Source organism: Phocoena phocoena, chromosome 3, assembly GCF_963924675.1.
Source record: "Phocoena phocoena chromosome 3, mPhoPho1.1, whole genome shotgun sequence".
Classification (NCBI taxonomy): domain Eukaryota; kingdom Metazoa; phylum Chordata; class Mammalia; order Artiodactyla; family Phocoenidae; genus Phocoena; species Phocoena phocoena.
The window spans coordinates 27,137,330-27,152,794 of NC_089221.1; the positions used below are offsets into that span (position 1 = coordinate 27,137,330).

The 15,465-nt window shown below is 47.4% G+C and overlaps 1 protein-coding gene across 2 annotated transcripts in view; it reads left to right on the forward strand.

Moving 5' to 3' along the window:
• The first annotated feature begins 3,163 nt into the window (after positions 1–3,163).
• Positions 3,164–15,465, forward strand: part of NPR3 (natriuretic peptide receptor 3) — a 65,925-nt gene continuing 53,623 nt past the window's right edge. The window contains exons 1-2 of one of the 2 annotated variants that reach the window (XM_065873972.1): positions 3,164–4,363; positions 13,481–13,603. In XM_065873972.1, the coding sequence (XP_065730044.1) occupies positions 3,607–4,363; positions 13,481–13,603 (880 nt within the window). In that variant the 5' untranslated portion in view covers positions 3,164–3,606. The remainder of the gene's footprint in view (positions 4,364–13,480; positions 13,604–15,465) is intronic. The other variant, XM_065873973.1, reaches the window with a different exon arrangement.

Here is a 15,465-nt window from a genome sequence, read left to right on the forward strand (position 1 = left end):
ATATTTTCAAAACAGCTTCGTATAAAATCAAAGTTTGATATAAAGCATGTTACTCCTTCATGAAATTTAACTTTGTTCCCAACACTCTTTTACATGGTATAATAAGTATTTATTTCTAATCCAATCCCATGTAAAAATATTCTCTGGGGATGAAGAGGTATTTATATTCTTTGGCCTAGATTCTCCACATAGAGAGTCAAGGGTCTCAGGCTAGGTGACTTCTAAAATTTTTCCAGCCCTAAGATTGGAGAACTTCATGATATGCACACTTTCAGTTGCCTGGGAAAATCTAATTTGATGGAAAGTGAATAAAACTGGTAATGTTAAATCCATATACATATATTACTTGGCAGGTCTTCCTATAATCTTGCGGCTATTTTCATTTGAAAAACTTTCTTCAAAAATCGTAAATTCTATAAAATGATGTCATGGGGATGTAATGTACAGCATGGTGACTATAGCTAATAACACAGTACTGCATATCTGAAAGTGGCTAAGAGCAGATCTGTAAGTCCTCATCACAAGAAAAAAAAGTTTTTGTAATTCTACGGTGACAAATGTCAACTAGACTTGCGGTGGTGATCATTTCACAATATATACAAGTATCATATTGTGTTAGATCCCTGAGACTAACATAATGTCATATGTCAACTACAATAAAAAATTTCTGTTCAATGGAAAAATGTAAGGTGTGCTTTGAGCATTAGCAAGAGAGGTAACATTGGCTTTTCTGGTACTGCTGCCTAGTTTGGGGGCTCTCCCTTACACGGTTTGTCAGTGCTCTTGAATGACAAACTGGAAGCTGAGAGCTCTGATCCAAAGGCCACTGAGAGGCTGCGATACTCGCTCTAACATAAGTGCACTGACTACCCTGCCCGTGACCCTTGGCGCGAACGGGCAGCGCCTGTTAGGGGAGAGGCGTTCACACCCGGTGCCACTGAAACCCCAGCCTTTCCGACTAAGCCCACGTTACACAGTGTGCGGAATCATATCGCCGTTGGCCAGTGTTCCCCAGACACGGGGCATAGCGAGCAGTAATAGTAAACCTTGGTTCCTTCACGTCTCCTGGCAACCAGTTTCGAAATCCATTAAGACCCTTGGAATTCGGGATTTAGCTTGTTTCTCTCTCTCCCTCTTCCCTCCCTCCCTCCCTCTTTCCCTTCTTCCCTCCCTCTTTCCCTTCCTCCCTCCCTCTTTCCCTTCCTCCCTCCCTCTTTCCCTTCCTCCCTCCCTCTTTCCCTCCCTCCCTCCCCCCTTCCTAGGAGTTCAGGGGGGATTTTATTGCTGTGAAGCTCTACATCTCAGTTTCCAGTATGTGAGGACTACCCTTTGTGTGGAATTAAATTGTACACAGATGCCTCGTTTGCTACTGGTTAGCAGCTGTAATAAAATAAATGAAAGTTTTCGCAGGAGTAATAAGGTCCTACTTGAAGATTCAGGGATCACAGTGCATAATCTGAACTCTAAATGCCCCGGAGGATGAGACGTTACTCATAATTACATTTACGGTGCCAGAAAGAGCGATAAGGAGGGTTCTGTTAAAGGTGACGAGCGCTGATGCCTGAAATTGCCACATCTCCGGAAACCCCAATTTGCCTTTTTATCGTCACAAATGAGAGCGACTGCTCTTTGAGGCCTCGGCGTTAAACAAAGAAAAATAAAACAAAGACCAAAAAGCAAACTCAGCGCCTGGGGTGGTGGCATCGGGGTTACAAGTCGGCTACAAGTTTCTGCCGAAAGAGGGCGTTGGTCTCAGACTAATAGAAATTTGTGGACACGGACGCCCAAATGAATGACCATTTTCAAACATTCTCAATTTATTTTAATTTGTGGGACTTCAGTGTCAGAATTCACCAGTCCAATGTAGTACGTTCCCACTGCAAATGACCTCGGTGTGTTACCACGTTCAGAGGGTCAAGCTCCCATTCGGACCTGCCCTGCAGCGCGGCGGACTCCGGCGAGGCTCCTCTGGCCACGGACTTCTCCACGGCCGTTTCCACCCTCGTCTCCACCGCTGCTGTGCCTGTGACAAGTGGCAAGACTAGGTTTTGGACGCAGGACCTTCCTCGGCACTACCGAAGCCGGAGCACAGGGTCTCGCGCTGCCCGCAGGAGAAGCGGTGGGATTTCCGAGCGCACGGATTGGAGCGGAGGACGCGCCTCGACCCAGGGGACCCTCGGGGTAAAGCTTTACGGCGAGGGTCTCTTTATTTAATTACCTGTCTTAGCAAGTAAAGCCCAGAGGACGCCTTGGAGATGCTTTTCAAGCTTTCTTTCTGCCACCTTCAGAAGAAATGTTCTCTCGCCTTTGGAAGCAACAAGTTTAACTTTTCTGCTCGCAGCGCGCCGGCGGAGGTGTCAGTGCGCCTGGGACCCTGGATGCCCGGCAGCACTGCGACTCTGGCGCGAACTCGCGCGGCTCTGGGGGAGGAGGCCGGCGGGGGTGGGGAGCGCGGGAAGGAGGGATAGCTGGGACGCCTGGGCTAGCTGGGCGCTCCAGGTCCGCGACCGAGCCGTCTGCCCCGGGACCTTGGTCCCTGTTCCCTGACCTTGCACCAGGGGACCGGGAAGGTCGAGTGCACGCCCCGAGTGGGCGCATCAAGAGGGAATGTGGCTGGAGTGAAAAAGAGGTGAGAGTCAGCGGGACCTAGGGTGTTTTTTTTTTTTTTGCAACGAAACCACCGATTTCCAGGGCCACCTCCTTCCTTTAATCCTGTTGTTTTTTGCACGGCGTGGTGTGTGTGTGTGCCTGCGCGCGTTTCTTTACTTTCAGACATATTTCCATTTTTAAAGCCCGGAACTGGAAAGAGAGCTGCCGCGTGCGGGGCCAGGGAGAGGCGGGGACCCCGCTACACCCAGGTGGCTGTGTAGCGCGTTGGGGGCTCCCGCCGGTACAGAAGTGGGCGACTGTGGCTTTAAGGAAAAGGCCCAGGTCTGGCGGGGAGCGGGGAGTTAGGGACAGGGGAGGGGTGGGAAGAGTAGGGGTGCGGGGAGGAGTCCTGATGTAAGAATGTTAATGAGAGGCTCCCCTAGCCCAGCCGCCACCCCCCCCCCCCACCCTCCCCACCCGCTGGAAATACAAGCCGGGCCTCGGCGCGCCTTGTGTGGTAACACGCTCCGCCGCTGCCACGCTATTTAAACGCGGGTTATGGATCCAGGAACCGGCGCGAATCAATGAGATCAAACGCGAGGGAGATGCACCGTCAATTACAAGCACTTGGACAAGTCTAACTTTTTCTTCTTTTACAAATACGCTTTCAAAAGCAACCTTAGCAATGCCCAAATAAGAAGCCACCTCTAAGCAAAATAGTATATATAAAGGGAGGGCGAATATATATATTTATAAAAAGTATATATATAAATATATTACAGACGTACAGGTTTACACCCGGTGAACTTTTTTTTTTCTTTTTTTTTAAACGAGTGGCATTGCAAAGGAGGACTCTTCCTCTCTCTTTTGGCGAGTTAGTGAAGGGGGTATTCTGTTTTCTTAGAGCGCCCAAGGGGGCGCAGGGACCTCGGAGAGAAGAGTGGGGAGGAAAGAGGAAGGGTCGGTGGGGGGCAGAGGGCGAGTCCGCACCGAGGGCAGGCGCTTTCCTGCGGCACGATGCCGTCCCTGCTGGTGCTCACTTTCTCCGCATGCGTCCTGCTCGGTTGGGCGTTGCTGGCCGGCTGCACGGGTGGCGGTGTCGGCGGGGGCGCGGGCCCGGGCGGCGGGCGCCGGGAAAGAGAGGCGCTGCCGCCGCAGAAGATCGAGGTGCTGGTGCTGTTGCCCCAGGACGACTCGTACCTGTTCTCCCTGGCTCGGGTGCGGCCGGCCATCGAATACGCGCTGCGCAACGTGGAGGGCAACGGGACCCGGCGGCGGCTTCTGCCACCCGGCACTCGCTTCCAGGTGGCCTACGAAGACTCGGACTGCGGCAACCGCGCACTCTTCAGTCTGGTGGACCGCGTGGCGGCGGCGCGGGGCGCCAAGCCCGACCTCATCCTGGGGCCTGTGTGCGAGTACGCGGCGGCGCCGGTGGCCCGGCTAGCGTCGCACTGGGACCTACCCATGCTGTCGGCCGGGGCACTGGCAGCCGGCTTCCGGCATAAGGACACGGAGTACTCGCACCTCACGCGCGTGGCGCCCGCGTACGCCAAGATGGGCGAGATGATGCTCGCCCTGTTCCGCCACCACCAGTGGAGCCGCGCCGTGCTGGTCTACAGCGACGACAAGCTGGAACGGAACTGCTACTTCACCCTCGAGGGGGTCCATGAGGTCTTCCAGGAGGAAGGCTTGCACACGTCCGCCTACAATTTTGATGAGACCAAAGACTTGGATGTGGACGACATTGTGCGCTACATCCAGGCCAGTGAGCGAGGTGAGCAGGAGTGCGCCTCGGGCCCCAGGCCCTAACCCAACCGGTCTCCGCGGCTCTCCCTACACGCTCGTCCGCTCCTCTGGGGACCCCACTACCCGCTGCGGCACTGAGGACCCGGGGAGGGCGCGTGCGCTTGGACTCGCCGGGCTGTGTGCTGTCTGGCTGCGACGACCTTTGACCATCATCCATGGCTGTGGTGGGGTGTACGCAGAGCGTCCCGGGGAGGTGGTGGAGCCTGGGGGAGGGGCATGTGAGCCCGCAACTCGCTAGTGCTCTGGTCCAACAGGTGCTGTCAAAGCTCCTGGTTTTTTTCTTTCTCGCTTCCCTGGCTCTGGTGCCGGGCTTGTGGTTAGGGGCTCACTACGGGTACCCTTCTCCAACCAGGGTCTGAAAGCGTGATGAGGCCGAAGGAACTTGTTACCCAGTCTTTGCCGACGTGCGCCCCCTCCGAGTGCGGAAGTGTACGCTTTACAGCAGACGCTCCGCCTCACGGTCCGCTCCGGTCTCCGGGTTTCCCGGCTGCTCCTCGCACAGATCCCAGCTTTCTTTTAAAGGCTCATTGTATCGCCCTTCTCATTCCTTCCCTGGCCCCTCCAGCCGCTTATGAACGGGCTTCTGTGGTTTCCATCAAAAATGCCTCGCAGTGTCTAGACTCTGGCGACACTCACCCCGGCGCGTTCGGCATCGCGGTCTAAAGCGCCGGCAGCTAGGCTTTGCTAGAGCGCGCGCGCTGGGGAAGCGGGCGCTGAACCTCCTTTCCACGTCCCCCCGCCCCCGCCCCCTTGAAGTTTTCTCCGCGGGTCTTTGGGGGTTTGAATAACCACCAACCTGGCCAAAGAGCTCAAGGTTGAGGCTAGTGTCTATGGCTACAGGGAATGGGAGAAGCGGCTGGTCACGGATATATAATCGCGGAATCCCCTAGTGCGGCTGCCTCATTGTACTGCGATGGCGGGCGGAGATGCCAGCATAGCGCAGCTCCCTCCTTACCGATGTCAGGTTTGGGTGCATATCACTCAGGGAATCCTGCCTGCTCCCGCTCGGCGCGCACGCGCCTCGATTGTCAGTGGGGTGCAACCCCAGCAAAGCTCCCTACTACCCGACGCGGGGAGACGGAAGGGGAGAGGGGCCCACTACCCCACGCGGGGAGACGGAAGGGGAGAGGGGCCGAGCCGGGCGCGGGGCTAGCCCACGACTTGGCACGGCTGGGCGCCTGGGCGCTGGCCGTGGGAGACAGCGCAAGCGGAGACAGGGGGCCTCAGGAACAGGTGAGAGTGGGTAAAGGTTCCAAAGAGGATGGCGCTGCGGTCATCCGCCTTCCCAGTTTGACTACTTCGGACTCGGAGTGAACGCACTTTTTAGAGCGAAGAGGCGGGAAGTGTTGACAAGTGGGGATGCACGGCCAAGTTTTGAGCGTTCGAACTGCAGGCTGTCTGCGCCGAATTCCTGCCAGCCAAGCAGGCGGGGCGCCGGGTTTGCTGATTATGAAAAAGGGCACTTGTGTACAATGGCTGCGGATTCGCCACGCCAGGCTGAGAAAGCCACATCTGCTCTCCCACTCTCAGTCCCCAGGTTACTGCAGACCCCTGCAGACCTCGGGCTGCTCTAGACACCGAACTTGATTATTCAGCTCTCGCTCTCGAGGGCTTGGAGCTAGGAGTTGGAGACTTCCCAGCTTGGGCTGGGGATGGGGGTGTGTCCCCCTACGGGCGAGATCCGCGGTCTGCCAATGCGTCCGTGATGCTACTGCCCTGAAGGTCTCAGTGCCAGCGGTGATCTCCTCGCACGTGGCCTGGGATTCGTGGCCGAGTTCAGCCCAGAAGAGGGCAGATCGAGGCCACCGGGGGCCCCTCAGCCTCACAAGGGTGTGGCTGAGCCAGAGGGTAGGGAGGGCGTCAGGGCCCTAGTGGGCCTGGGGGCTTCAAAGAGCTTGGGCTACAGTCTTGCTGCTGATTATTTTTTAATTCCGAAAGCCTCGTAGATGTTCCCAAGCCTCTTTTTTTTCCCCCAAGTTTGAATCTAGTGGTGAAAGTTTGCTAGACTGACCGGTATGTTTTACAGGTGATAAGGTTACCATTCTTACCCTAAAATACACTTCCAACAGTGACTTGGCAGTTGTTCAGAAATATAAAACAAAATAATTTCTCCCCTAAGCCCTCCTCCCTCCCCTGAAATTCCCTACTCTCAGGAGAGAAAGCTGCTTGATAACAAAGCTCTCTCTGGGGGTCTTTTAGTTTTACCAGTCACCTTTATTTCACCATAAGTGGTTAATGGGTTAAATAGGGGTCCAGTACAAGGATTTAGTGGCGTTTGAATTTTCAGAGCTCTTGACCTGGCTGAGGCATTCACTGGGGAGGGAGCTTGGGCTGCCATAAACCTCTGTACCTCAGGCTCCTCAGGTAAAGTGGGGGGATGCTGGGAGGAGCAAATGAGCTATCTTACAGGAATGCCCTGAAACAGTACAGATGCCTACTGAGTGCTCAATAAACCTAGGTTTTATTAGAGTTGTTATAATTATTTTATATATAGGGTGATAATCTCCTTTACCAGAAGGCGAGACCATGTCAAGGGTGAGAAGCAGACCCTCTGGATCTGGTGGCTGCACTCAGCTGCTGCAGGGCCTGCCCAAGTCTCTTACTTTCTCAGAGGCCGAATTTCCTCTTCTGTGAAACAGAGGTGGGATGAGAACCAGGCCTCTTCAGACTGGTATTTGGTGGTTCTGATTTCTGCTCACTCAAGTGTAAAATGGAACTGACTCTATTTTTGTCTTTGAAAATTCCATATTAAATATCATAGAACTAGAGAGTCACCCCCCACCTTTTGAAGATAACGCTTTTAGCATCTTTTTGGACTTAAGTTCATCTTTAAAATCAGTTCACAAAAGTTTTAATCTCTCTTTTTTAAAAAAATTAATTAATCAAGGTTTTGGCTGTGTTGGGTCTTCGTTGCTGTGTGCAGGTTTTCTCTAGTTGCAGGAGCAGGGGCTACTCTTCGATGCGGTTCACGGGCTTCTCATTGCGGTGGCTTCTCTTGTTGCGGAGTACACGCTTTAGGCACGCGGGCTTCAGTAGCTGTGGCACACAGGCTCTAGAGTGCAGGGTCAGTAGTTGTGGCGCACGGGCTTAGCTGCTCGGCGGCATGTGGGATCTTCCTGGACCAGGGCTTGAACCCATGTCCCCTGCATTGGCAGGTGGATTCTTAACCACTGTGCCACCAGGGAAGTCCCAAAAGTTTTAATCTCTTAAAGGGTAAAACTGATAATGCCACCATCTCTAATAATAATATAACTAAAATTTCATTTGGCTACATGTGTGCTATAGAATGAAAAACTGAGGGGTATTATTTATTCTTCTTAGGGATTTACTATCAAAATCAATAATTAACGTTTTTTCTCTCATGTTTTTAGCTAACATATATCACTAAAATACACACACCTGAGCATGTATTATTTTTAAAAAGTCAGCTACTACCCTCAATATTCTATACTCAACGATAAATTTATTTTTAAAAAGAGAAGTTTAAAAAGAAATATTTTTTTAAGCAATAAAAGCCAGCAGTTGTTTTGTCTATACATCTCATAAGATGCAGAGCCAGAAGTGTGTGCACACAACATTTTTGTATGAAGAACTGTAGTTTTATCTTTTTAGTTATTGATATGTCATTATTCTTGGCCTGCATAACAACTGTAGTGATAACAGTATTTAATCAGTAGAAGAGTCATTTATTTTTAGAGTTAGGCTGGGGTAAATGACAGAGAGGTTGATCAGAGTTTTTAAGCAAAGAACCCATGATAAATGTAAAATAACTGATTCATAGCAGGGGGTAAAAGAAGCATTGTAGGCTGCGGTGTAGAAATTCTGAAAGCCTTTGGAGTAGATGGAACTTTGTGAACAAAAAAAATAAAGGTGCAGTCTCTATTTTGCAAGTGAAACCTATTGCTTATGTAAAGTAAAAACAGCCAGAGAGAAATATATACTTTTAAATAATAGATTTTATCTTTATGAAAGTTATACAGCTATGTAGTTTAGAAAGTCAGAAAACGACACAAGTCTTACTAGGAACAAGAGTTTCCTATCTCCTGCTCCCCATATCTCACCTCCCAGAGGCAACTATTTTCAACTCTTGTAGCTATGTCTGTAGGTATTTGACTTCATACCTCTAAATAACATTATTTTTTATGTTTTTCAGGTTTAGGTCTTATTTCTTGCCATCCCAGGGGAAGATAGTGATTTAGTTTTCTTCTACTGCCTGTTAACCACACATTCAAGCTTTCCTTCCAGTCATCCTTTCAATATGATCGTGTCAGGTTTTTTTTGGTTAGCTCAGTATTCAGTGTCTGTATTATTACTACCTTCTAAATGCTATATGTAGTTGAGCCATATAAGCTACTACAATGATATTTCTTTATTGCCCTACTTGTTTTCCTTGGGGTTAAAAATATAGTCTATTTTTGCTTAGTTTCCTGTGAACTTATAACTAAATCATCTACCAATTCTCTATTTTAAGCCTCCTGAGTTGCTCCAGTTTGGTTATTTTCTTGGTTATTTTCTAAGCATACCACATGGTTGCCACTCTGGATTCTTTCTTTCACATCCTCTGCAACTCTATCACCTCTCCCTTTTGAGCTAGATCCCTGTGTGTTCCTATTTCTTGGTTTATGCCCTTCTTTTGTTGGAGCACATCCTCCAGGAGCTTTCTGAGAAAGGATGGATGAGAGCTAAAGTTTGAGACCTTTCATGACTGAAATTTCTTCTTCCTACCCTTATACATAACTATAGAATTCCAGGTTGGAAATAATTTTTCCTCAACATTTGAAGAATTGTCATTTACATTCCAGTGGTGCTATTGGAAAGCTTGATTCGATTGTGATTTTTGACCTATTGTTTGCTATTTGCTTTTTTTTTCTGTAAATTTTTAGAATCCCCTTTTTCTCCCAGTGTTTTAACGTTTCATTTTGATTGTACTTGTGTGCCCATATTTTGCCGTATGCCCTTTAGGGTATTGAAGGGTAAGTCTCTTCCGTTCACAAACTCATGTCTTTTAGTTCCGGGAAAATGTCTTAAATTATTTCTTATATCCCCTCATTTTCTCTGTTCTCTCTTTCTACAATTTGTTTTATTTGTATGTTAGGCTTTCTGATTTGGGACTCTGTTTTTCTCATCCCTTTTCTCCTATTTACCATCTGTCTTTTAAAAAAAATTCCTCTTACTTAGATGTTTCATTGGCTACTCCCACAGTTACTATTGAGTTTTAGTTTTAAATTTCTGCTGTCATATTTTCAATTTGCAGTACATGGCATATCTTGTTTTGCTTCCATGGAATAACCTCTCTTTTCCCTTGTAAGTTTAGAACTAAATAGAAGATGGATGCAAGAGTCAGATGGAGAATATGAAAATGTCATTTTTATTATTGATAACCTATTGGAGAACATGGCTTTAGATCTGTTGCCAAAAGGGCCTCCCCTCATAATTAGGCAGGGTCATCCACTAGATCACAGGTAGCGCTGCAGGCCCCCCTCCAGGACACACCCCTTACGACAGGGTGAAAGTTGCCCATAGTGTGTACTCTCTGCAAGCAGACACGCCCCAAAGAGGAAGGAAGAAAGGGCTGAGTCCAGTGTGCCCAGTTGTCTTTTCCAGACTCAGCAATCAGACAGTTCCCTCCTTCTCCTCCCCCATGGGAATGGGGGGAGAGGGACAAATGAAGGCACATGGGGAGATGAAGAGTGGCCTTCTGTTAGAGGTTGCTCCAAATGTAAACCTGAAAGGGGGAAAGGGTATCACCCTAACTCAGGTATGCTTCCTGGATTGTTTTGGGGTCTTTGAACTGACTTCTCTAGCCACCCCTTTGTACTTCTCTCTGCTGTTCTTAGAGTGATTGCAAGAACGTGTTGCAGTAGGGAGAAGCCACTTAACAGAAGACACTGTGGGAATCAGATAGTGGAGGGTAACATGGAATATCACAGATAGTGGAGGGTAACATGGAATATCACATGTTCTTTGGCAAGGGGGAAAAATAGAGCAGAATGATGAAAAGTCTATCCAGAAACTTGGAATCGCATCACCATTTCCTCTTCTAGAAGTTTAACAATTTGACCGAAAATGTTAGTACTTATATATTTAAATATCTATTTAATATACTTAAATATACTTAATATATGTTTAAATATTTAAATATACTTAAGTGTAGCAGAAATGATTTTAATTGACCTCCACTTAAGCAGCTTGCAGCGTTAGCTGATGCTCTCCTTTTCTCTATAAACTTTATTGGCTGTCAGTGAACGCTGGTAGCTGGTATACTTCTCCCATGTTTGCCAGCACATTTCTCATAAATCTGTTTAAAGCAGTTGTACTTATTATTATAAGTATGCAATTTAATTAGTTATTATGTAAACTGATGAAACATGAGTAAGAAGAGAAAGCTATTTCAGTGAAAACTATTTTCAACCTTCCGAAAGATTGTATAGAGGCATGTTGCTAAAAATACTTGCTGTTGAATTAGGCATGAATGAAAAAACCATAAGAGATTAAGGAACATTCTACAAATGTAGAAGGATTCTGCATTCTGACTGCTCGGCCAGTGTCATTAAGTGCTTGCTCCAACTTAAACTGGGCGATAATGTGCACTATGGGTTTGTTTTGTGGAAGAAAAACAATACCTGACCCATGAAGATGGGAGTTAGGATTTCGTTTTCAGAATTGGACCACATTGTCCACACAAAACAGATGGGATCTACAATAATTCCAGTCTGCTCAGATAGGCTCAGTGCTGCTCTGTGTCACTCTTGCTTGGTCCAAGCGGGTACTGACATTTAAAGAAAGAATGTGTCTATCACAAGGGGTTGGTCTTAGTGGTGATGGGAAGAGAGAGAAGGAGAAGGGCCAGGGCTGTAAACATAGAAAAGAAGTGACAGAGAGGCCAGTGTTGGGCACAGCCCATCCAGGACTTGGGGAAGCCTGTGCTCTGGCCTGAGGACACAGCCTGTTCAGGCCTGGGCCAGGTGTAGCTCTTAGACGGATGCTTTGGGTTATCAAGACCTGATGCCTTTGGATGCTTGAACCTGCAGCTGATCTCCCTGATTCTGACGTCACCCTCACTAACATCCTTCTGCTTATAATTTGGCTCCTCAATGAGCACTCCCAGGTCTATGTCGGCACAAACGTGTTTGTGACCACTGTGGTCCTCATTGAAATTAATCTTCACTTCAGATTATCTAAAAATATCTGTTAGGTTATCAGGACTCTGCTCCCCCAAGCAATGACTCTAAAACTTGTCCAGCCTTAGCCCAGGCTGTTTTGGGAGACACCTTGGCTCTTTTCTCATTTAGAGGACTAGAATCAAATCGGAGCTAAAACAAGTGTCTAGATCACAGTGAGTAATGAGGAGTTTCTTCAAAAGCTTCCTTACTGAGACACCTTGAAATTTGACTGTTCATCCCAAATATATAACTATATTTCCAGGCACAAACAACACCTGCTCCCACAGTTATACATCTATCGGAGTTTTGTATTGTTTTAAAAACTTGTTCTGCAGACTTTGAGCCTGTCGCCTGAGCCCTTTTGTCGTAAGAAATGTCAGAGTCATGATCTAACACTCTGAATTAACCTGTGCAGTAGACGAAATGTCAACAAGCGCCTGGCCCTTCGCGCAGGCTGCCAAGGAGGCTTTGGCACAGCCTGAAGTTTGTTCTGCATCTTTCAGCACCCATGCTTTTACAAAGAACATACACAACCTGCAGGGCTGGCACGCATGGCGATAATGTGGTTATGGCACCCAGGCTTCTCCTCTCCTCCCTGTGTGCAGAAAAGCACAGCGGGCACTGTCTTGGGGGCCAGGGGCCATCAACAGTGATCAAAATAACTGGATGAAGGCCAGGTCCCCACTTCCCTCTAGTCCGTTGCAGCTCTTACGTGGCAGACAATACTGTTCTGCTATTCTGCAGCTGCTTAAAGCCTCTCAGCTCTGACAGCGTGGTTGTGAACTGAGAGCACATGGGGAGGGACCTGGAATCTCGGGAACTATTTCCTATATATGTTGAGACGGCTTGAGAAAAAGGGTTCTACATTCAGACTGCAGAAAGCCTGTAGCACTGGCTGCATCCTCTGATTTGCCAAATGAAAGCTTTCTCGGGAAAGTAGGTTTACTATTGCTAGTAAAAGCATAAAAAGCAGTTGACAAGCCTCACTAGCTTATATTGGGCAAATCTGGGAATTTATTTGAAGTATTTTTTTAAAGGAATTCATTCTGAAACAATTGTGTATGTTTGGAAAAGATGTAAGAACGTATAAAGCACCTCCTATAGCCTTCAGCCAGATTTTCACCAATGGTTAGCATTCTGCTGGTATGCTTTGTCATTCTAATCTCCCCCTTCCCTCCCTTGCCCCTCCAAATATATACACATGTACATATACATGCACAAATATTACTATCTTTTTATGAACCATTTGAGAGTAAATAGAGCTATCATGCTCTTTTACCCCTGAAAACTGAAGTGTGTGTTTCCTAAGAACAAGGACATTCACTCATATAACCACAGTAGAATTATGAAAAGCAAGAACTTTAATACAAACACAATACTATTATCCAATTTACAGACCTTATTCAAATTTCTCCAGTTGTCTCAATAATGCTCTTTATAGAAAAACTTTTATTATTATTTTTCTAAGGTCCAGGATCCAATCCAGGACCACACACTGCAGTCAGCTTTCTGTTTCTCTAAGTCTCTTTTAGTCTAGAACATTTCCTCAGGCCATCTTTGTTTTTCATGAAAGTGACCACTTTGAAGGGCGCAGGTCCGCTATTCTATACACTGTCCCCCTAGCTGGGTTTGCAGCGGCTTCCTTCTGATTAGATTCAGGTCGCCCGCTGTGAGGTTTGGGGCCCGGAGTGTGTTACACTAGGGGACTCCTGAGTCTGCCCCCATGGTGGGTGATGTTGATGTCCATCACTTTGTTATGGTGGCGATGGATAGCTTTCTCCACCGTCAAGCTATTATTCTGCCCTTTGTAATTCATGAATAATTTGTGAGGATTCTTTAGGACTTTAGCCGTGCCCTGTTCCTCGTCAGATGCTGTCCTCCGTGCAGGGGCGTTTCACGCGTCTGTTTGTTCCTCCCCGCAGTGGTGATCATGTGTGCGAGCAGCGACACCATCCGCGGCATCATGCTGGCGGCGCACAGGCACGGGATGACCAGCGGAGACTACGCCTTCTTCAACATCGAGCTCTTCAACAGCTCTTCCTACGGTAACTCTGCCTCCGGTTTCCCCTCCCACTGCCAGGGTGTCAAAAAGGGATTGTGAGACAGGGCCAGTAACTTGAGTCATCTCTGTAGATTTGATTTCCATAGATAGGGTTTTAGAAATTTGTGATTCTGAACACTCCCACTTCTCATAAGGTCTCAAGCTTTCCTTCTCCGAGAACTCAGAGCAAAAAGTCACCACCACCTGTGATGCCAAGGGACTTGGGGAGAACATAGCTCACTCCAGCACTCCAAAAGATCATAAATCCAGGCCCTGAGGACCCCTCCCCAGTGCATTTCCAACTTTGGGTTGCCACCATGATGGACTGCTGGAGTAATTTTAGAGAGATTTGGATAGAATTTTTAGTAGCATGGAATAGACTCGAACACATCAACGTAATAGAATAGAACATGTCGAAGTGTGTCACACATAGCATATGTATGGTTTCATACAACCTTTATTTTAGGAATATGATTACATGTTTGTGTGTATATATTTATGCATGTTACACATGTATTTGTAATGGGCCACAATGTGAAATAAATAAAATAACCATTACTGTAAATCGAGGTAAAAAATTTTGAAAGGTGCTGCTCCCAGTCCCTCCTCCTTCCAGATTACTGTCTCTTAGCTTCTCTTATAAAAAGTTGGGGAGCTTGGGCTTCCCTGGTGGCGCAGTGGTTGAGAGTCCGCCTGCCGATGCAGGGGACACGGGTTCGTGCCCTGGTCTGGGAGGATCCCGCATGCCGCGGAGCGGCTGGGCCCGTGAGCCATGGACGCTGAGCCTGCGCGTCCGGAGCCTGTGCTTCGCAACGGGTGAGGCCACAACAGTGAGAGACCAGTGACCGCAAAAAAAAAAAAAAGATTGGGAAGCCACTAACAGTTACAATCAAAAGCATTTAACTCCTTAAAATGGATCTGGGGAAGTTCCCAGGGTTCCTGTGAAGGAGGGTGTTCTAGGAGGTCATCAAGATCGCAGGTCTAAAACATTTTCCCCAGATGTGGTTAGGGCTCTCTCTGAAGTAAACAGTGTGGGGCTCTGGACCATTTTCTCAAGTACTGCACATTGGCAGTTAAGGGGAACTGTGAGTGTGTGTATCACGAACAGCATGTTCATGCTGAGCTCCACTTCTCAGTTATCGTGGTCGAGATATAGTTAGATGGGATCTAAACCTTAAAGCGTATGCCTCAGTTTCCTGCTCTGATAAGCTCCTGGCTTACTTAAGCAGTAGATCATTGTGCATAAACGTAATGAATCACACCTCTCACGGGAATAAAGCAAAGTTGTTGAAGCAAAAGTAACCTCTCTTCCTGTAGCGGATAAAATTGAAGATTTGAGGCTTGCAGGATAAACACCCAGTTTTCCCTTGCCTGCTCCCATCACTGTCTTTCCCCCTATCTTTACACAAGCAGAGTGGCAGTTTTGCTTCTTGACCCAAGATCAGAATGTAATTACATCATTGGTTACGGTATTGAATTCATCGAGACAGTGGTAGAGACTGGTGAAAAATGAAAAAAATTTATTCTGAGTTTTGCAAGTTGGCTACTGCAAGCATAGCATTTTGACGCAATGCATGTGAATGCATGTTATAAGTGAGCAAGTACAAATTAGGTACTGGAATTCCTTTCATCCACGGATAGAGCTTGCATTACTTTTCCCTGCTCATTACAATACACAAGTATTATAGAAAATTTGAGAAACATAGAAAAGCATAGGGAAGAAAATAAGTTACTGAAACTCTGCCATGCAGATAAAGGTACATTGATAATATTTAGATATCCGTCTTGTCTATTTTATTAGAAATTATATATTTATGAAAAATTTTCAATAAAATGATCATACTATCTATAGTATGGATACATAGT